General features: G+C 40.4%; 1 protein-coding gene across 1 annotated transcript in view; it reads right to left on the bottom strand.

Annotated features, from left to right (window-relative positions):
• The window catches only part of USH2A (usherin), a 396,481-nt gene that overhangs the window by 352,894 nt on the left and 19,884 nt on the right, over nt 1-23,703 (bottom strand). The window contains exons 3-8 of the mRNA XM_036354768.1: nt 12,248-12,380; nt 7,909-7,972; nt 6,115-6,409; nt 4,978-5,162; nt 4,284-4,505; nt 2,793-2,886 (exon numbers count right to left, since the gene is read on the bottom strand). Coding sequence (XP_036210661.1) covers nt 2,793-2,886; nt 4,284-4,505; nt 4,978-5,162; nt 6,115-6,409; nt 7,909-7,972; nt 12,248-12,380 — 993 coding nt within the window. The remainder of the gene's footprint in view (nt 1-2,792; nt 2,887-4,283; nt 4,506-4,977; nt 5,163-6,114; nt 6,410-7,908; nt 7,973-12,247; nt 12,381-23,703) is intronic.

The raw sequence follows: 23,703 nt of genomic DNA, 5'->3' as shown, positions 1-23,703 counted from the left end.
AGAGAAACATTGATCAGCTGCCTCCTGCACACTCCCTACTGGGTATGTGCCCGCAACCAAGGTACATGCCCTTGACCAGAATCGAACCTGGGACCCTTGAGTCCACAGGCCGACGTTCTAGCCACTGAGCCAAACCAGTTAGGGCATGTAACACTTTTCTTAAAGCTAGAGTCTATCAACACTGGAACTCTTAGAACAGATCAATAAAGTATTAGTGAAAAGAGTAGGCATAGCCTCAGCCAGTTTGCTCACTGGATAGCGTATCAGCCCATGGACTGAAGGGTCCTGGGTTTGATACCGGTCAGGGGCACACACCTGAGTTTCCGGCTTGAATCCAGCCCTGGTTGGGATGCATGTGGGAGGCAACCAGTCAATGTGTGTCCTTTCTCACATCGATGTTTCTCTCTCTCTCTCCCTTTCCCTTCCACTCTCTCTGAAAATAAATGGAAAAAAATCCTTGGGTGAGGATTAACCAAAAAACAAAAAAATAGAAAAGGCCTATTGTAGCTACACAACCATGTTAGTTGACATATACGACACACACCCAAGCTTCCACTTCCCAGGCTGTGGTCTGTATCTATGAACTTCACACAAGCTTTTGGGAAGTGCTGATGGACTTTCTGAGCAGGTGGACCAGAGGTACTGTACTGCAATAAAGCTACTGGCACAACCAGTTAGGAAACGATCTAAAAAAGAGCTAGGAAGGTAGAGTGGAGAGATTTAGAAGCCAATGTACCAGAGAACTCGTCTTCAAAATTAAAACAAAAAACCCCGTGGACCACCGATTTGTGACATAACCTTTAGGAACAACTGAAGAATGCTTCATACAGAAAATTCCCTAGAATGGCTCCGTACATGAACTTGCTCCTGAATTCCTCTTTCTCCCAACTTCATTCATTTTCACTCCTGCTAAAATCACTTTCTCACAGGCCTGACAATTGCCGAGAACTGGCATATTCTCAAGGCTTACGTGTTCATCCGTTTGCCAAATGGCTGTAATGTAATTCACAAAAGCCCTGTTTATTGAGTAATATTATTAATGGTTAGCATAATACTGTGAAATTGAAGACATTCTTTTTGGATTATGTCCAGATCTTTAAAAAGAACATTGGTTCCAATAGGAAATGAATGGCTTATCTTAAAACATTATTTTAAAAGGAAGGACAATGTGTAAAGCACTTGAGTAAGTATATTTTCAAACTATTGCAAGACAACTTTTTCAGATACATTGAGTCCCACATGTATGAAAATACTTTGAATGATAACAAAAAGAGAATGCCATGCTTATGAATGTTTTATAAAATCATTTTTCATTTTCAACACCTTGTTGAAAATATAGGACTGAGAAATCACTCAACGTAACAGTCTATTGACTTTTTCCCTTCAGCTGCATTTGCCAAATTTTGCTAAAGTGGAAGCTATTTGTTGCTTTTATATTTATGGCTAAATTCATAAATTATCAAAAAGTGTCAAACAGGAAAATAACAAAAAAAGTCAACTTTTTGTTTTCAAAAGGCACTTTATGTCTAAATAAGAAGCATCAAAATGTATTCCCCACCTAAATTATGGTTAATTATTGCACTAGTTCATAATCTAACAGTCACCACCTGAGACCAAGTGTGAAAGTCCCAACGTGCCTTCTGTAACCAATCCCGAGTTGGGATTCATTTAACGGCTCTATTTTTAAGGGGAAGCATGAAATCACCCAAGAATCATAAAATATTAATCACTTCAATGTGAGAAGTTCAAGAGAGAGAAAAGAGGAAACATGGATGGGGCACCAAGAGGGAGAGAGAGGAGAGTGATGTTTGGAGGTGGGTGGGAACTAACAAGTCAAAATAAAACAGGAGAAGCGCAGAAAACAAAGTACCTTATCAAAGAGCCAGTTTTAAATTTCATTTTAAATTACAGTTAGCATACAATATTATTTAGCCATATAACTTAGGAAGTGATCATCCCAATAAATCTAGTACTCATTGACACGATGCATAGTTATTACTATTTTACTGATACTCCCTATGCTTATTACTTCATACCATGACTATTTTTATAACTGGCAATTTGTACTTTTAATCCCTTCTTTTTTACCCATTCCTCCCAACTCCCTTCCAATCTGGCAACCATCAATTTATTCTCTGTATCTATGAGTTTGTTTCTGTTAGGTTTTCTCATTTATCTTGTTTTTTAGATTTCAAATAGAAGTGAAATCATATAATATCTGTCTCTCTCTCTCTGATTTATTTCCTTTAGCAAAATACCCTCTAGGTCTATCCATGTTGTCACAAATGGCAACCACTGCTTTATTCATTCATCTACCAAAGGACACTTAGGTCATGTCCATATCTTGGCTATTGCAAATAATGCTGCAATAGACACAGGGGTGCACTTATCTTTTCAAAACAGTGTTTTGTCCGTCTTCAGATAAATATCCAGAACTGAATTTGCTGAGTCATATGGTAGTTCTATTTTTAATTTTTTGAGAAACCTAGACACGTTTTTTTCAGTTGTTTTATGAATTAGGATAATGCTGATGAAACAAGAAAAATTAAGAAAACCCTCTGGGTTTATTTTTTAAAAAGAAATTTTCAACATTATTGAGGGTTATTGAGGGTTTTTATTTTTTTTCTTTAATTTTTTTCTAAAATAATTGACATTTTTAGATTCTTATCACATATTTTTATTCATACCCAGAAGACAGGCCAAAAGTACTAGTAAGTTTGAAGAATTTATATTCGCTATTTCTCAAGGTCCCCCTCCCCTTTGGGGGTTTCCACGCATGAAACAGCACTCACATGAAGTCCCCTGGTGAAGCTTTCCTGGGAGCAGAGGCACCGATAGGGCTGGCTCGTCGTGTCACAGCTGTCGGCGTGACCGTGACACTGACACCTGCGAACAGGAGCATCCATCAGACAGCTACCAGGAAACAGCAGCTCAACTGCTATATGTCTAAGGACCTGGGTATATACCCACTGTGTGAATCCAACAAGGAGGTGAGAGTGTCAACACAAAAACCAACCTCTCTTTAGTCATGTGGATATTCATGGAAACTTGTATTTTTAAAAAATTTATTTTCATTAATTTTTAAAGAACAGTGGGGAGAGAGAGAATGGGAGGGAGGGAGGGAGGGAGGGAGGGAGGGAGGGAGGAAGAGAAAGAGAGAGAGACACACACATCAATGTGAGAGCAGAAGGTTGCCTCCTACATGTCCACTAATGGGAAGAGGGGTGGAGCATGTGCCCTAACCAGGATTGGAAAGAGTAGCCTTTTGGTACACTGGACATCGTTCACTGGACAACTGGGCCACGCTGGCCAGGGCTCATGGAAAGTTTTAAATTAATCATGAAGTATTGAAGGAAGTTTCATGAATATCCAAACCACAGTGATGGTGAAGGTAATTTTCAAGCCTACCTGGGTTGTACACCTATAAACACCACGTGGCAAACTTGCCCAGAGAGAAGACATTTAATAAAACTATTCAAAACTTATAGTTAAGACTAGCAGGTTTAGAATAAACTGCAGGTAGAAGTTAACAAACTTTATTTTTGTTTATCTTTCCAAAAATTGATTATTTAATAGTATTTTTTTAAATCATGCTGTTACTTAACAAATAAAGCTTATAGACTGGTATTCTGCGTTGGTTTGAAAGATGTACTTTCTTTACAGGGTACAATGTCCTTCCAGCACAACCCAATTCTGAATGTAGTCTATATGTTTACCATTTCCAGACTAGAGAGTACGCTGCCGGGGAGCTCTTCATCCATTTATTTAAACATTGTGAGTCTACTTTTCAATAATGGTTAGACAATTATAAATTACTTAAGGCATATTAGATTATTCCTTTAAAGGAAAACAAATATTCTTCATAAAGTTATGAATTGTGAACCCAGGGAGACCAAGCCCAGTACTTACAAACTAACTGGTAGCACCATTATAACTCAAAATCAAACTCCTTCTGTTTCATTTCTAGAACACTTGAAACTTACAATCCAGAACACACCAATCAAAATATTTGACAAGTTATTATTTTTTAGTCAGATCCAGGTTATCATAACTTCTAAACCCAATATTTTGAAAAGTGATTCTATAGAAATGTGATCTTTTAGACAGAAAAGACTCACATACAAACCTCCCACAAAAATCTTATCGAGTAGGAAAGCATTTTAATACCTGAAGCTGGGAATGTGGCTTGCTCTAAAATCTTAACTACCATAGTTTTAAATAAGTCTGACAACAATCTGGAAAGCAAAATTCATCGTCAAAAGCTCACTGCTGGGAAAGCCTACCTGCCAGTGATGGTGACTTCACTGACCGCATAGTGTCTGTGTCTGAGGCTGGCGGGAGGCGCGGTTGTATAGTACTGTCCATGAAAATGAAGTCTGACTTGGGTGGCTTTTACAAACTCTTGAAGAGACTGGGTGTTATAGAAGTCATTGTATCCAGGACGGTGATTTGGTCCAGGTGCTAGGAGACTAAATGTGACATTGCCACGGGAATATGGAGTAAAACTGTTGAGGAAAGATATTTGCAATCATGAGAAGTTATTCATATTTTTGACAAAACAAATCAGAACACCATATTCCGTAACAGCTCAAATTCTTCATTCTGGGAAAAATAGTCCACAGATTTCATGTGCATATAGGATCATCATAGAAAAACATAGTAAAACATTTCTTTGAGGACATCATAAAAATTCTATTGATACAGATAACTTGCTAAGCAATCTGAAAGTCAGATTATAAAGCACAGATGAGACTGGAAGCAAGAAATACTCTAACATCTTTACAAGTAAATTTAAACATAATTTAAAATCCAACGCAGGAAGGAATCCTAGACCAATTTGCCTCAAGAGATGGTGGTAAGAGAAAGACTCTACTAGCCTAGTGACTTAAGTTTACCTGTAGGCTATTACTATTCCATAGTCTATGAGAATTAACTCCTAAATGCCTTCCCAGACAATGGTTTCAAAAATATTCATACTCTGAAAGCTGAAGACAGTTGACCGAATCTGAATTTTCCAAATTTCCATTGTTTTTCATCCCGAAAACACTGCAATTTCTAGCAAAATATTGCCAATCTTCCCAATCTAGGCTGTCTTCCTTCTTCCTCTGAATCCTTATTGCTGTTGGTTGTGGACTTAAGAACTGAACGATGATATAAAACACCTGGAAATGAGTAAGTCAATTATTACCATTGTTGTTTTAAGTTTTAACCCATCGGTATAAATCAAACAATGGAACTAGTGCATTCAAATATAATGTTTACTTCCTCATAATAACTATAAGTACTCATAGACATTCAGAAATGCCACAGCCCTGCAGTAAAAGCAACACAACCTATCATTACATAGCTGTGCTTCTTCTCAAGGATTTTACAAATTTAAGTGGAAATCAATATGAAGTTTGCTATAAAGACATGAAAAAAAACATTACTTCCATGAAATAATTGCTATATGTTCTTCTTAAGTAGTTATTTAAAGTAAGCACCTGTTTTCATTAATTTGGTTACTTAACAAAATGAATGTTTCACTATTTCATAGGATTTTTTATAACAATCTCTAAAAATTCATGCCCTGCATATCTACTTTTAGGTATTTTCACTTCATAAATTATAATATACTTCTTTACTGAGGTAATGTTCAATGGCCTAATTCAGGTTTTACCTTGTGGTACGTTGAATTCTGCCCCTAAATAGATGTTCAAATTCTAACTCCTGGTGGCTGTGAATGTGACCTTATTTGAAAAGAGGGCCTTTGAAGATGTAATTAAGTTAGGAGTCTCAATAGGAGATCCTTCTGGATGCAGGGTGGTCCTCAAAAGAGAAAGAGGAGGGAGAACTGACAGTCAGCAACAAGACAACGACCCTGGAACCTGGTGGCAGGGCCTGGAGTGATGCGGATGTAAACCAAGTGACACCAGGAGCTGCCAGGAGCTGCCAGGAGCTGCCAGGAGCTGGGAGAGGCGGGAAGGACCCACCCTTACCCAGAGGAATGATTTCCTCCTTCTGATCTTCAGAGCTCTGAGAGAATAAATGTCTGTTGTGTCAAGCCATTAAATTAGTGGTCATTTATTGCAATACCCAAAGGCAATGAATACACACCAAATTGCTTCAAGTTACCTGATACTGTCCATTTTCCAAATCTATTGAAATAGTCACTCCTTCATTGAGCTGGGTGATGTTCGTAAACACACGTGAGACCCAGGAAGTCTCAACGTCGTCATCGTTGACAAAGGAGAGAGGGTGGGCCTCAGGATGCAGCCGGGACACCCTGTCCCTGGTCGTGTCCTCCACATCGTTGGGAATGCAGAACCGCTCGCGCAGGGGATGGACCCGCGGGTGGCTGCCTGGGCAGCGGCAGTGGGGCTGGACGTGCAAGGTGGGCAGAGCTCCAGCAGAGATGACCCCAATCTCTCTGTGAGGTCAAGAGGCAGACGGTGAGGACAAATAGCTCAACAGCCATAGATAGTCTAAGGCAGCAGTCGCCAACTGGTGGTCCGTGGACCCCTGGTGGTCCGTGAGGGCCGAAAGGTTGGTGACCACTGTTCTAAGGGATGTTACAAACGAATACCAGTATGTTGATGTTTTCATTAGTATCTATTTAGCTTTTGTATTTTTTTTACACAGAACATAAAACCAAATTAATTCCTGGCCCCATAAACATACTCATTCTCATAAAATGAAACATGCTAATTTTATTTTAAAAAAACAAAAACAAAACATTAGATTCTTAAGGACTAGCATTTTCTATCATGAAGCATGCACAATCCCTTGTCTGATTAGCAAGATATGTTTTAAAATAGCATAATATTTTATGGTGCCTATTTGCAAGATGTTTCTTTGAATCGCATAATATTTTACAGTGCCTACTTGTAATAAAAAGAAAGGTAATATTCACTTAGGTTGTTAAACTGACCACTGAGTGACCAATGATATATTGAAAGTAATGAGTTATAGATGCGTCTCCAGCTCATCCGCGGGAAGTAAGAAAACAGCATCACTTCATCTGCTGCTGTTTCAGGGGAAGGGCCTCCGGCCAAGACCATTTGTCAACGGCTTCCTGTGACTCATCGGTACCAACCCTGGCACCTAAAACGCTTCGATGGCTTCAGTTCATATGGCAGCTGCCAAGAGCCCAAGAAGAAAGCCAATTCCAGGCAGACAGACTTAACTTTTCCATTAAGGGCAGAATACCTGTTTTAGAACGGAATTCGTCACTCTGTGTGTGGGCATTCTTCCACATGACACCGTTCCTACATTTGAGGTAGGCCAATGCCAGCAACCAGGTCTAAGGAGAGACAGACTCCTTCTCTCAACACTGGTGGGGGAGTGCCGGAGGCAGGCAGCTATTCCATTCACTAGATCGCATGAAGTCACTTCGTTCAATCTCAATGACATCTTCCAGCTGATATCAGGTTTTAAGTGGGACCAGAAGTGACTATTCAATGACATCTTTGTCCCCAGGACAAACTTTATTCCCGCCAAATTACTGTAAGACTGCTCTTCAGAAATGTATTTTTTATTTTTTTTCCATCACCATTTATCCCCTCTATGCCCTCCTCCACCCTAACATTAATCTTCGTGCTATGCTTACTTAAGTGAATTCAGCATTTATGTTTATACTAGAGGCCCGGTGCATGGATTCGTGCACCGATGGGGTCCCTCGTCTGGCATGTGCCCCCTCGCAATCTAGGACCCGTTGGGGGATGTTGGAGAGCTGGTTTCAGTCCCATCCCCACAGGCCAGGCTGAGGGACTCCACCAGTGCACAAATCCTGTGCCTGTGCATTGAGCGTCTGCCCCCTGGAAGTCATTGAGCATTACAGCTACCGGCCAGTTGGCTGGTCACTTAGGCTTTTATATACATATATATAGAGAGAGATTTCTGGAGCTTTACCACACCATGTCTGCTTACCTGTTTGTGAGTGCCACTTGGTATAATCGAAAATCTTGCATTCTTCCAACAAACTGCTCTAAACCTACAAAATACAATCATGTACATAGTATGAGAAGTCTGATGTTATCAAGCAGTGGCTGACAAATATTCAAGTGACATTCCTTTAAAGCAAAACAACTTTTAATCATGTACGTATCACAGTCTTTTCAAACACTTAAGAGATCAATGTGTATATTGTGCTAATCCCACGTGAATAACATTAACATTCATAGTTATCTCCATAGACATTATAAGACTCAGGCAAAGTGGATACTTGGGCCAATCTATCTCCTGGCCCAACTTGTGACCTCTCCCCAGAAGTCCCCTCCCCAAGTCAAACTTCTCTCCAGTTTATAAACCTGTAAATCGATCAGCTCATCAGCCCTAAATCTGATTGTCATCTGCTCCCAAGTGCAATTTTCAGAGCATCTGCAGTGGCAAGGAGACTGCCCACTCTCTCACCCCACCTGAGTGATCTCCAAGCTCCAGAGCACCAGCTCGGGTCCCCTCCCAACGTAGATTGACACCTGGTCTAGGAAACCCCCAATGAATGAGGATAAACTAGAAACCTCCTACTCATGAGTTTGAATTATTCACATGTCAGTGGCATCCTATCATAGTCTCAAAATGCCACCACCTTGTAACAGTTCTTCTAAGACACCAGGTTCCAAGTCAGAGCTGCATTCGATTAGGTAACCTTCCAAGGTGGAGGTAGATATCAACCTTAAACCACATAACATTTCATTAATTCATTTAGCAAATATTTATTTAAGATTTACCAACAGGTAAGTCCAAGAAACTGGGAAGAGAAAAAAAGTGAAATAACTACCACCTCTATGGTTTCCGTTATGTTGTTAATGAGAAAAACTTAAAAATGGCAAAATTCTAGCTAGAGTTTGAATCATGAGGACACAAGATGGGATGGGATGTAATGAATAATGCCAAATCAATAATTAAGTGGGGTTTTTCAAGTATTAAAATTAGACCAAAGACCAATTCACCAAACGAGCACTTCCTCAAATGTGTTTGTTTCTTAATTATTCCCTTTTTTAATTTGTCTTAATAATAGAGAATGTGGGAGCGCTCGGTGCTGCAGCTCCTTGTGGTTCCGGGGAGGAAACTGGGGCAGAGCGAGGGCATCCTGATGAATAAGAGATGCAGAGTCAGCCTAGCTCACCAGATGGTCCAAGGCTGCTCTCGCGAGAGCTGGAAGAAAACGCTCTCCAAATGAATTGACACATGTTGCTTGATATGGTCTAAGGTGTTCTATTTGTGTATTTAAAAACCTGCCTGACCAAGTAAGATTTTCCCGTTGGTATTATATGCATGTATTTCATATACATTATTATGTATGCATTATCATATTATGCATGTATGCATGCACTATGGTTTATGTATGTATTAGTATACATATATGTGTGTGTACCTTACATGTAGACACACAGTATATGTCTACATATTCCATGAATATGTATACAAGGCTCTGTGGAAAGACAAGGCCAGCAGTAACAGGGACTGTCACTGGCAACATATTTTTCTAGAAAGTTATGCCAGGTAGTGATGAGACTTGAAAAAAAAAGTCTGTAGCAGCCAACACACTTGTGAAGACCGGGTGCAGACATGGGGAAACACGGAAGCCTGGCCCATGGTCTCCTCCAGGCCCTCCGTGGAGACCCCAGTGTTTGTCCGCACCTTCCCCGAAGCACAGACAGCCGGCCTGGCCTGTACAGTAGCACCTCTAATGCAGCTCGCAGCCACACTGACCTCCCCTGAATGAAACCGTCTTGGGCATGGACAAGAGTATGGAGGGCAGTGACTTCACATTTTTATTTAAAGGAAAGGAGGGAGTGGGAGAAAGAAAATGACTTATAGTAAGTCCAGGGGAACATTCTGCACCCACCTCCTTTCTGATTAGAGAGGTGGCGTAGGCCTGGCTCATTAGGCAGAAGTAATGAGCCAGCTATGTGCCATCTCTAATTAGAGAAAAGATACAGTAGGTATAACTGTACCTATAAATTGATGGAATAAGGAGAAAATTTATTTTTAAATGTTCTTTTCTCCTTCAGTTCTGTGATGCCTGGAACTTAAGGAGAAAGCCATAAGAAGAACAAAGTAACATTTGAAATAAACTCTTTTCCAATGTTACATTTTCTAATCAGAAGTTAAATTTACTTTCACACAGTTTGGAAGTGACTAGCACACTGGCTCCGCACCACCCTTCTGAAACATGGCTCCCACAGTTAGGACCCTGAAGTATGAGCAACTCATTTCAACCCCGGCATGCATCACAGACAAATTTATGGGGCTATTGAATGCTTTGAGCAATACTTGAGCAATAAAACACTTTCAGAAGTACTAATGGGGATTAAATATTGAAACAAGGCTCCTAAGATTTAATGTGTTATTAAGAAATTCTGAATGCAGAGTACTTTATAAAATTCTTCAATATACTAATTACTGATACAGATGAAAAATTCATCAAACTGGCTCCTTCATATTTATGTGTTATGTTGCATCCATGTTTACGCCTTTCTTAAAATTTTTAAATATTTTTAATTGTCTATAATGCAAATGTATCGGGCTACCTAAAAACTGGAAAAAAGACATGCAGAGCATAACATTCTTAACATGTATGAGCTTTTACAAGTAAGTAAGAAATTCCAGAGTATGAATACAAACACACAACAAACGAAATGCAAACGAGAAAGACACGTGGAAAGCTACTCAAACTTACTAATGGCCAAATAATTTAAAGAGACATCCGGGAATATTTTTCAATGAGAGAAATGGCAAAGGTAAAAAAAACACGAATAATTTGTAAGGTCAGCTAGTGTTTAAGGAAGAAAGTACTTGCCCATATTTTAAAATATGGGCAACAGGAAGTAGCCTGTTGTTATGCATTAGGGCAATCTGTCTAATATGCATTAAAATATAAAATGACCATATACTTCAACCTAACTTCTATGGACTTACGTTAGCAAAACAAATATAATATTAACAATAGCATTAACTCTCAATATGGTTTCGTATATACAAGGCCCAGTTATAGTTATTCATTTATTCAATAAATATTGAACAACTACTATATGCCAAATGCTCGAAAAATAGTCATGCTTTTCATGATATACCTCATGTGATCCTCAAATGAAACTGTAATATCATTATCGTCATCATCATCATTTTAAATTTGGAATAACTACATCATTTTAAATTTGAGACATTAAAAAGGTGACCCAGGTCACATGGCTAGTAAGTGGGGAGATGGGATTTGAACTCAAGTACAATAACACCAAAAGTATAAAGTCTTAAGGAACTCCACTATCAGACAACTGCTCAAATGTGTGTGCATGTATATGTGTACATATCATTGTGATTGTATGTGCATATGAGATCAATAGATATAAATACAGATACACCGTGTTTTCTATCAAATAACTGCCAATATCAAAATATTATAAATAACATGCTCATTAGTAGAAACAAGTATAAAAAGTTTTTGTTATAGCTATACAATCATACACGCTGCAGTTATTTTAAACTAGAGGCCAGGTGCACAAAATTCATGTGGGGGGGGGGTGTCCCTCAGCCCAGCCTGCACCCTCTCCAATCTGGGACATCCCTCTCACAATCCAGGACTGCTGGCTCCCAACCGCTAGCCTGCCTGCCTGCCTGATCACCCCTTAACCACTCCCCTGCCAGCCTGATTGATGCCTAACTGCTCCCCTACCGGCCTGATTACCCCTAACTGCCCTCCCCTGCCGGCCTGGTCACCCCGAACTGACCTTCATTGCTGGCCCAGTCACCCCCAACTGCCCTCCCCTGCTGGCCCAGTCACCCTTAACTGCCCTCCCTTTCCAGCCTGATTGCCCCTAACTGCCCTCCCTTGCCAGCCTGGTCACCTCCAACTGCCTACCCTGCAGGTCTAGTTGCCCCCAACTGCCCTCCTTTGCCAGCCCGGTCACCCCTAACTGCCCTCCCCTGCAAGCCTGGTCCCTCCCAACTGCCCTCCCCTGCCAGCCATCTTGTGTCCACATGGGGGTGGTCATCTTGTGTGTTGGAGTGATGGTCAATTTGCATATTACCTCTTTATTATATAGGATGAGAAGGCATGTGAATATAAAAAGTTGTCTATAGATATATAGAGGGGAAGTATTTATTTTTAGAGGCCTCAAAGAAAGCCTTTGTATCATAATTTCATTTTGGAAAAATTATATTTACAACCATATTTCTAGGTATACGTATTAAAATTTTTTAAATATTATTTTTGACACAGTAACAATACAATCGAATAAATAATTTTCTGAAGGCAGAATCTTACCATTTAAACTCTGTCCTATCCTCGTAGCACCAGAGGCAAAATCTATAATTGAACCACTTAGAGTTTGCACATCAAAAGCTGTGCTGTCCTCCTCCAAACCATTGATGAAGAAACTGATTTTTGTCTGATGCACCTGCAAGAAATTATCACCGTCATTAGTTCAATGGCGTATCCTTTAATTTTGTGATAACTACATTTCAGTAGTCTTTCTCAAGTTAATTTTCTATTTCTCAATTTTCTTCAGTTGGTAGGACAAAAATTTATTTGAATGGCTCAATGATGTATGTCTACATATTGTGGTTTTCGACTGTGATGTACCTACCAGTGTATTCACAGGCTCACACAATTGTTTGTCCCATATATTTAAGAGCTCTGACGGCCATGCTTTCATAAATTTTTGAAGATATGTGGTTTCTTTAATTACTAGGTTAAATGTGGCATAGCCATATTTAAAAATAAACAAAAATGAATACAAAAGTGAGAAATGGTCACAACCAGACATTCTAAAAATAGATATATGACAAAGATATGATTCAATTTAAGTTGCTAATGCAAAATGCTTCATATAAACATTGACTTTCTCAGGTGTTAATAATTCTCAGCTGTACTCTCCCAATATAGAATAAAAATAAATTTGCCAATCTTTTTTTAGGCTAATTATTTTAGCAACCTTATAACTCTCTACACAGGCATTAGCAAACTTCCTCTGTAAACAGCCAGAAAGTAATTTTCTTTTATTTGCAAACAAATGATTTTGTGGCTCAAACAATCCAGGTCACAACTGTTCAATTCTGTGGTTGTAATAGGAATCCAGCCATAGACCACACATCAATGACTGAGCACAATGTCTCCCAGTAAAACTTTATAAAAACAGGTGGCCAGCAGGTTTGTTCCAGGGGTTCTAGCCCAGTGATCCCTTGATTCACACCACTCAACCTTATGAAATGTTTGTTTGTGTAAAGTGATCCCTGAGGAGCAATGCAAAGTTTCATACAGATTACTTCACAGATGATAGCTCTAGAAAATCCTCAATGATTGCATCCTTCCAAATAAACTGATAGGCTGTTTTGACCTCAACTTTAGTCTCTACAAATAGTCCTGTTTAAGTGCTTTTAAGTTAAATGTAAAAGGAATCACTGACACTCTAATTAGTCCAGGGGCTGACTTGGCAAACAAAAGCTGGTGAGGTGGATGGGTCGAGAAAGAGAAAGAGAAATGTAATGTCTTGCAGTTGAAATGTTCAGAGGCTGACATTTTCATAAGAAAATATATCAAATCATAGCATTCAAATGCTAGTCTATTAAAATGACCCCACAAAAACTGATGAAAACAAGAAATTCTCCAGTATCTTTAAATCACATGACTGCCTTAAGAACCTTTTGAACAAACCTCTTTCTCCAAAACAAAACAAACAAAAAATCTGAACGTTAACAAAATAATGACTTGGTAATATTAATTTATAGAAAGTTTTCTACTCTGGCTTTTCTCCATTCTATCAGCCTCTTTCGTTTACACCAGGTTGTTTCTTAAACCCTCTTTCCCCATGTTGCCTTTTACTTCATTGTAACACAAGCTTTAACATAAAGACCTAGACACACTCACACGCCAACTCCTGTGGGTCTGGATGTATACCTCTCCGCTGCGGGAGAAGGACTGTCTTTTTATTTATTTAATTTTTTTGCATCCCATTTTTTACAGCCTGTTACTGTCATTTGGTGTTTGACTGTTATCATTATAAAAGATACCAGCTTTTCTACTTTGTTATTTGTAGCATTATCTCATGTTTTACAACATCTTTGAGCAACACGCGGGGCACATGAAATATCACTCGTGGAAAGTTCTCGATGGTATTAATGCATAAAAAAGAATGTGGTTCCCTCTCCACTGTCTCTGCCCAGCCAAAAGCTGATGAACAGCCAATTTTCCTTTATCACATTAGCACAGCCATGAGGGAAACCCATTTGTTCTAGTCAGCTACACTAAAGATACTATTACCAATCTAACATATACATGTTTTATATCAGCAGTATTCTCAGAGCATGAGCGCGCCGGCCATATATTAACACTAGCATGACAGTTTATTTAAGAAAAGAAAATTGTCTCTGTAGAGGGACAGAAGTTAGAAATGTATGGCGAAAGCTCAGTGTCACTGGTCTAATAAACGCAATAATTCTCCGGCTTGCTTTATGGCAGGTAACACTCCTGTGACGGTTCTGTCATATCATTCAAATAGAAATGTTGTCTTTTACAAGTTTAAGTGCACCTTTATTTGGAGGCAGATAGAAAGCATGCTTTTGATTTTCTGTGTTCACTGTATTATATCTGCAGTCAAGAGTTCAGGACCTTCTTCTTCCCTTTTTTTTCTTCTTTTCTTTTTTATCGACTCATCACATATTTGCTTAGTGGAAGGATTCGGTGTCACATGCAGTGAATCCCAGGGGGAGGTTTTCACTTCCCTGGTGCTTAAGAAATGATTAAGGATGATCCCAAGACACTCTGGGCCACCGTTCCTTCCCCTACCGAGCGCCTTGCTGTAAGTAGGATGACCTCTTCTTTGGTGCTCCGTGCTGTGTGTTACATGCCAATATTCTCTGAACGACTTTGCAATTCTGGTTCAGGGGCCCATCCCAGGAGAACCGAGAAGGCGAAGGTGGCTTTTTGCAATAGCTCATTCCGATGACCCCCTCGCCAGTTATTTAGGGGAAGAGAAATCTATGCGATAGAATCCCTGATTTGTGAAAAGAAAGCCCTTTGCGAAAGCCCTTTCCCACCTATCTCATTCTCCGCCCCTGTGAGAATTAGGGCAGTTCACCGACATTCCTTGGTGTGGCTGGAAGGAATAAAGTGGTAGAATCAGTAGCAGCTGCAGAAAAGCCTGCATAAGAAATCCAAAATCACGCTGGAAATAAAGATACAGGGGAGCAGGAAATTCTCACTCCTTCATTCTCTCGGGGTTTCACAGTTTAGTTTAACCTTGCCGGTCCAGTTTGTATCCCTGTGATAGGCCGTACACATTCCTTGAGCACAAGAGTGTATTAGATTTTTTTTTTAAGTACAATTCCTGGCCATTCTTATGTGAGTGTAATTCACAATTCCAGAAAGTCATACAGTAGATATCTGAGAAACTACCAAGGGGAAAAAAATGCAACCGAGTCCACCTGTATTACAGTCACTGTCCACAATCACAGGTGCCACTGCAAGGTCAAATCTCTGTTGCTCTTCTATGCCTGCTGGCCTCCAGCACCAAGAGGAACTGCTGATGGGCAGGGAAAACCCTCCTGGAGTACCTGCTCTGGCTTCCTCGCCTGGGAAATCGTTTTATAATTTTCCTGTCACCTGTATCCTCCCAATTTACATTTAACTCAATGAGGTCACCCCTGTACCCACATTGGCCCTGTAAGTTAGCCCAAGAGAATGAAATCATGATCCTTTCTCTCAAGGAGCCCGTATGTATCAACAGCAAAGCAAGGCTTCTCAGACTGGCCCTCTGCAGTGCTGTTACCCCAAAATGAGGACCCGGAGGTTCCATCGCTCCAGTATTCTGCTTCTGCGGGTTTGGGGAACCCTTTCGTCTTTGAACTGTGCTAGATGAACGGAAAGATGCCACCTTGTAACTTCAATGCATAAGCCCCAGCTCTAACCACTGAGATCTCACCCAACAATCCGTATGCCTTTTCCATGACAGAGTCTGTGCAGGTGCAAAGAGAGCTGTCCTTCTCCCGTGTCTTCGGGACATATGTGTTTAGTTTCTGCAATGTTCTCCATATGGCATGGTTTGGGGTCTCTCTCCTCTTAAAATGTGGCTCCAGAAATACTCAAATCTCTACATGTGGTCTGACTTGCCAAATTAAAACAGGATTATGGCCTTAATCTAATCCAAAATGGCCTGCGAGATTTTTGGCAATGACATCCTTCAGCCCAAAGGGATACATTAGGTAGAGCTGACTGTTGGCAAAAATACTGTCTTTCCCACACTTCACTGCTGAGGCACGGCGTCCCGCCCTGTCCCCTGTCCGTCGGCTGCTAGTTTTCTGGAGCCAAGGACAGGGCTTTATATTTATCCACCTTACAGTTCATCCTGTTCCATCCAGCCCATCGCGCTGGGCTGTCAAAATCTTTTTGAACGCTCTGTCATCTGAGTATTTACCATCCACCCTGATCTGTGTCATTTGCAAATTTGATGAGCGTGCCCTACGTGCCGGGCAGATGCTCGATAACTACAAACTGATTGATTGACTAATTGATACTCCAAAAATAAAACCACCAACACAATCTTCGCTGGGTCACAATTCTGAGCAATAAAAGGGTACCATTTTTGAAGAGATGAAATATGTTACATGGGGACTCTTCGCCTTTGCAGAGTGACCTTGCTCCTCACTAACATGAGTCTTCCTCTAGTTATTAAATTATAAATAAATCCTCCAGTCTATTCCATTTCCACTATTAAGTCATATATATATGTGTGTACATATGTGTGTGTATATATATATATGTGTGTGTGTGTGTGTGTGTGTGTGTGTGTATATATATTTATATACACACACACATATATATATGCCTTAATAGCAGAAGAGGTGGTGGCAGTGAGTGGGATACACACACACACACACACACACACACACACACACAAATAATATAAAAAACACAGTTGACGCAATTAATCCTTAAGGTTGCTTTGGCAGAAATTAATCACAGGGGCTGCCCACAAATATCTGAGATGCGCACATGTCCTCATTACTACGTTGAATCACTGAACAACTGTTTTTGGCTTCTTTCTCTTTGACTGTAGGAAAGATGTATAGGAAATTGTCTTCATACACAGACATGGTCCTCAAATATGTATCTTATTTGTTTTTATTTTTCATTTCCCATGAGCCCATATATTTTAACACTCAGTCCTCTCCCTGGATCCCCTTCTCCCAGGACTCCTGTCCACGCCCCCCCGCCCCCCCCCCCCACACACACACACTTGTGATTTTTCCTCTCTGAGCAACTCAGACAAGCCGGGACTGGGCAGTGATCTATACCTAAGTGCGTTACATTTTCCGAGTGCCTATGATGCTCTGGGTTTGCCGTTCTCCCTAGGTATCTATTCAAGCTCTCCATACATGACAACTTCCTACCAGCAAGCCTCCAATGTAATCAATCTCTAAAAATTTAATAGAGGGATGCAAGTAGTTTTCTTTGTCCTGAGTTGGAGGGATATGAAACTCTCATGACCGCTTCTTCCCAAACTATTAAATTCCTCTCTTCCTCTCTCTACTTCAAAAAAGAAAGGCTATTACTTTACACATACAGATGATGGAAAACCCGGCAATGGTCTGATTTACTGTCCATTTCCTAGGTGATAGGGAGAGACCCGAATCGCTTTCTGTAGATACTGCAAATCCAGAGGAGAGGTCCTACTCTCAAAATAGATCCAAAATCCACTCCCTGCTCACCACCTCGCCGGCCACAAGTCTGGCCAGCACCACCACCACCTGCTCCCCTAGATTTCTGCACTGGCCTCCTAACTAGCCTCCCAGATACTCTCTGTGAGCCCCAGACAGCAGCCCGAGGGTTCTTTGCTAAAACAAAATGAGAGCCTATCAGTCCTTTGCAAAGAGACCTCCAATGAGTTCTCATCCAGAGTAAAAAAGAAAAATGTTCTACAAGCCCTCCCCAGTCCATCTCCTGTTACCTCCGGCTTATTTCCTAGTAGTATGGCCTATGCTCTCTGTTCTGGCTACACTTCCACCTTCAGACATTCCAGGCACTTACTTTCCTCAAATCCTTGTATTTTCTATTTCCACTCCTTGACATTGTTTCTACAGACACTTGCTGGATTATTCCTTCACCTCCTCCAGATACTTTCTCAACTGTCACTTTAGCAGAAGCTCTCCTCGCTACCCGATCTAAAATTACAGCCTGCGATCCTTGCTAACCCCCTATCCTATGCAAGCACCCTCTTTATCCACACCTAACACATTGCATATTTTATTTATTTTTCTTTTTTATTGTTAGCCCCCTTTCCCTGCCCGGAATATATACTCCACAAGAAGAGGTTTTTCCTTTTCTTTCGCTGTGTTGTTGTTCACTGCTGTTCCCTCATTTCCCAGAAGAGTAATAGTAGCAACTTTTAGGAACCCATTAAATTTTCATCTAAACTCAGTCAAGTATGGAAGTGGGAGAAGATAGGGAGTTGTAGGAGAAGGGTGAGACACAAGAAACAAGAAAATGGGAAGATGCTTCAAAGTTACCCCAAGTCTTTCATTTGTGCTGATCACTCCCTCTGTGGTGAATTGTAAACCACCTCTCCCGCTGTTTCCAAATCTTTGCCAGTTGTTTAAATCTCTTTCAATTGTAGTGATAGAGTTGCATACAATTAAGTCAACTGAAGCCTGAAGAAGGATAATGAAGGCGGGTTTCTGTTTCCACTACCAGGGCGTGAGCCAAGGCCCTGCCAGGATGTGCACTCACTCCTGACCCCACGTCAGAGGGTCATCAATCAAGGTCTCAGCACGTAGATGGACGTACAGGAAATCATTCTGTGAACAGTCCAAAACCTAGCCTGTGCTAGGACTCGACTGATGTCTTAAAGATTCTGAGAGTCATTTGTAAGTTGAAATGGAGTCCTGCCAACAGTTAGTTTCCTTTCTTTTATCCCCTTCCCAACAACAAAACCTGAGATGGTGTCATCAACTTGGGCAAAGATTTGGGGAAAAGAGGTAATTTAAACATTCACATTACCATCTAAAGAACGTAGTGCTAGCAATTAGATGACCAGATTCAAACAATAAGCTTTCAAAACAATAATATGTAGCAGTTACAACAAACTCTGACATCCATTTTTTTAAAGAAAATGTTTCATTGATTATAGAGAGAGAGGAAGGGAACGGGAGAGATAGAAACATTAATGAGAGAGAAACATCACCAATCAGCTGCCTCCTGCATGCCCCCTACTGGGGATCAAGCCCACAACCTGGGCATGTGCCCTGACTGGGAACAGAACCAGTGGCCTCTTGGTTCATGAGTCAGCGCTCAACCACTGAGCCACACCAGTCAGGCTCTGGCATCCGTTTTTTAACGACTTTGTTTCTACTTCCCATTTTCACAATTTACTTGGATAAAATTTTCTTGGATAAAGCTGAGCTGATTTAAAAAAAAAAAAAGTCCTTCAATGCAGACCAAATTTTTCTGCATGGAGTATCCCATGCAAATTAGACTACCCAAGACCAACATTATGCCATTTAGGCGATTTTCTTCAGATACGGAACATTATATAATTACTAGAGGCCTGATGCACGAAGTTTGTGCAAGAGTAGGCCTTCCTTCCCCTGGCTGCCGGCACTGGCTTCTCTCTGGCACTCAGAACCTGGGCTTCCCTCCAGCACCTGGGACCCGGGCTTCCCTAGCAGACCCGGCTTCGTCCGAAAGGACATCGAGTCTAATTAGCATATTATGCTCTTATTATTATAGATTATTATAGATGAGACCAGGAGTTTGGGGTATAAGAGTGGTGGGAGTCCAGCCTGCAGTCTCCAGGCAGGCCGAAGCACGTCAGCAGTTACTGAGGTAGATGCTGCCCCGGCAGAGACTTCAGCAGGCAGACACAGGATCTATTAAGCACTCAACAAGACCCTATGCAGATCCTCAAGTCTTAAAGTCTATTTTAAAGCAACACTTTCAAAATGTGCCACAGGGTTTCCAATGCCCTGTGCTAACAGAGACAGAAGTGAAGGACCTTATTTGAACATTTAACCTGAAAGGACGTCTCCACCCGCCCTCCCTCCCTCTTCCCTCTCCCCCATTATTACACTGTCTGCATTAGGGATGAGGAGGCAAGATTCTGGTGTGAGAATCCAACGCCAATGTCTCCTTGAGTCCATCAGGCTCTCCTGGCCCTCTGACCTTCTCTTTTGTCCAAATCTCCTGAGAATCAAGCCTGAGTCACACAGTAACTAGCTGTCAGCTGAATAGCATTATGGGAAAAGGGGGAACGTCTTTGCCCAGAATTAACTACCTTCTGGCATGATCTAGTAACCTGGCTGTTTACAGTAAAAACACACACACACACACAATTCTATACATTCAACTCAGGGAATATAATTATTACCATTATTCTCTTCAAAAAAACAATCTAACTTTCATGTACGATGCGAATGCCCAAAGTGTGTTTCCAAAATGATAAGTCAATGAAACAAATGTATGGCAAAGTACTCATAATTTTTCTTTTTTTTAAATTTCTTTATTGTTTAATGTATTACATAAGTCTCCCTTTTCCCCCATTGACCTCTCCCTGGCTGCCCCCAACCCCCAGCACATGCCCTCACCCCCCTGACCCCAGTATGTGTCCATTGGTTATGCTTATATGCATGCATACAAGTCCTTTGGTTGATCTTTTACCCCCTCATCCCCCACTTTCCCTCATATGTTGGACAGTCTATCCGATGCTTCTACGACTCTGGTTCTGTTTTCGTTCATCAGTTTATGTTGTTCATTATATTCCACAAATGAGTGAGACCCTGTGATATTTATCTTTCTCTGACTGGCTTATTTTGCTTCTAGGAATATATCCCAAGAAAACCGAAACACCAATCAGAAAGGACATATGCACCCCCTATGTTCATAGCAGCACAATTCACCATAGCTAAGATTTGGAAACAGCCTAAGTGCCCATAAGCAGATGAGTGGATTAGAAAACTGTGGTACATCTACACACTGGAATACTACGCTGCTATAAAAAAGAAGGAATTCTTACCATTTGCAACAGCATGGATGGAACTGGAGAGCATTATGCTAAGCAAACTAAGCCAGTCAGAGAAAGCTAAATATCACATAATTTTTCTATAAATGTTTTTCATTCTCAGGTGACCACTCTAAGTGATACTTAAGCATCTCCTCCTTAAGGCTTTTATCTTTCACTGGAAAACCAGTAAAGTTGGGTCTTTTGGTTCTGCTGCTTTTTCGTTCTTGCTGACAGTAACCAACTAACTTGGTTGCTTTTGTGGTTTTGTAATGTAAAAAGTGCCCCACTCTTTCTTTGTACTTTAATATTTTGCCTTCAAATAGAAATGGCAAATGCACAAAGGGATTCCCAGTTACTTAAGACTCAGAGGATGCATTTTTACTGTGAACACAGTGAACAAGAAAACGCCTCACTTCCACCATGAAAGCAGCTTTCCGGCCTGTCGCCAGGCATTTGCACGGGCCGTTTCTCAGGCAGAGCGAAATGCAAATGCCATGTTAACAGAGAGAGGAATCAAAGAGTGACATGGAGGACAAGCCGAGCTACAATCTATCTACACAGTGCTCCACAGTCCACGGCAACGTCTACGCAGCGGACACCCCTGTGAAACTCCCGCTGCTCTTCTGTGAGGGAATGCCGGCCTTTTGTAACTTGTCAGGCAGGACTTTTCTTGCCTCCCAATGTATTCTTCAACCAAAGGGACAGTGAAATCACTCTGTTTAAACACAAATCTATTTGAATTTTCTCTGACAAATTTTCACAAAGCTATATGTGATTCAGTACAAGGGTAAGAATGCAAGAAGTAGAGACACAAGCAGAGAAAAACAATTAAGAGGAACTATGGCCCCATTTTTTCAGCATCTATTACATGTAAAATGAGGGCAAGTTTCTTGATGAAATTGATCAGTTTTAATTGCATATTAAAATCAATAAATTCCAAGGCTTCTACTCCCAGTGTGCATGCATATATATACATATACATATATATATATGGATAATATTGAGATGGGAAAAAATGAAATAAAATCCTGTGAATACCATTTAAGTCATACATAAATGAACACTACCATTTATCTTATGTTTTATAACTCAGCTGTTACTTACAACATAGGGAAATGGCAAATCACTCTTTAATGGAAGTAAGGAATTAGTCCTTGTATGATAAAAGAGTTAGTCCAGGTTAACCCAACATACTTCTACCAACAGATAACTTGTCACACCCAATGACTTAGCTAGCACTTTTTCAAGAGTTACATTTACTAAACAGGACTTTTCTAATTAGTATAAAACAATTTAAATCCTCGTTCTAATATTTCATCAGGAGAAAATTCTTAATCAGATAGTAAGTTCTTAACCTGCTTCCTCTGCTCCATTTATAAACTCTCCATTAATTTCATGCTCAAAAGATTTATAGCTAATGGAACAGAAAGTAAATGCACACCTTAAATAATTGCCCTATTTTCTTCAATGCAAATACTAGTCACATCCCTAATGAGAAAAGTATGATAATTCTAAATGCACTAAAGTATTGCCTCTAACACATTTTTATTTACAGAGAACAGTTTTTCTACATATCTCCCCATCAGACCCATTGGAAATCATTTCGTTTTTATTTTAAAATATAGTCAAGCATTTCCACCTAATGCTCAGGTATCAGGTGGACAAAATAATAGTGACTTGCATTTACATCTTATTTCTCAACTGTCAGTACATTTACTAGCTGTCAGTAAAAGAGAAAAAAAATTGACTGTCAGTTTTAGAAAAGAGTGAGACAGAGAAAGTATACCAGTAAATGTGGAGAAAATAATTAATATATTTTTATCAACTTTTGCATGAGTGTTTCTTCTGTGTGAAATGCAAACTATATAATTTGAATTGTTTGATGTCTTAAAGTCTCAGATTCTAGAAAAGATGGAAATGCATGAGTAGAACAGGTTTGCTTTGAAATCACTACTTCAAGGAAGGGTGAGTCTGATGCAAACACAACCCTCATTCGCCGAGTTAAATAAAGGATTCCAGAGCTTTGCAGAGTTATTTGTACAGAACTTAGGCTCAGGTTATAAGATCTCTATGTTCTTTAAATTTCCCAGCCAGAATCGTAATGAATTTAACATAATTGAAAAGTTCGGAATTTAGTATCATAAGATTGAATTCACACAACAAGTGCACCTCTTCCTGAACATAAAACCCCAAGTCTTAATTATTTTCCCTATCTAAATATTCAGAAACAGCAACAGTTTATTTGTGTGTTTGTAAAATATGTTTCTGTTGATTTCAGAGAGAGGAAGGGAGAGGGAGAGGGAGAGAGAGATAGAAACATCAATGATGAGAATCATTGATTGGCTGCCCCCTGCACACTCCCATTGGGGATTAAGCCCAAAACCTGGGCATGTGCCCTGACTGGGAATCAAACCATGACCTCCTGGTTCATGGGTCAATGCTCAACCACTGAGCAACACTGGCTGGGCAGCAACAGTGGGTTTTGTTTTGTTTTTTAAAGTGTATTGGGTTATATGTATGTTATTGTTCAATGAAAACATTTCAGAATGTTTTTAAAACCATATTCAGGGAGATTCAGGAAGATGGCGGCGGTATAGGCAGACGCGTCCCAGGTCGTGTCCCTGAGCAAATGGAGTGAGCAGCTGAAACTAGTAACATCCACCCTGAATTGGCGAAATTCCTCAGCTGGCGAGACAGTTTACAGCCGGGAAGAGCAGAACTCCCCTGG

Source organism: Myotis myotis, unplaced genomic scaffold, assembly GCF_014108235.1.
Source record: "Myotis myotis isolate mMyoMyo1 unplaced genomic scaffold, mMyoMyo1.p scaffold_m19_p_21, whole genome shotgun sequence".
NCBI classification, from domain to species: Eukaryota; Metazoa; Chordata; class Mammalia; order Chiroptera; family Vespertilionidae; genus Myotis; species Myotis myotis.
The sequence above is the reverse complement of the archived record's forward strand: the minus strand, read 5'-3'. Positions and strand labels throughout refer to the sequence as shown.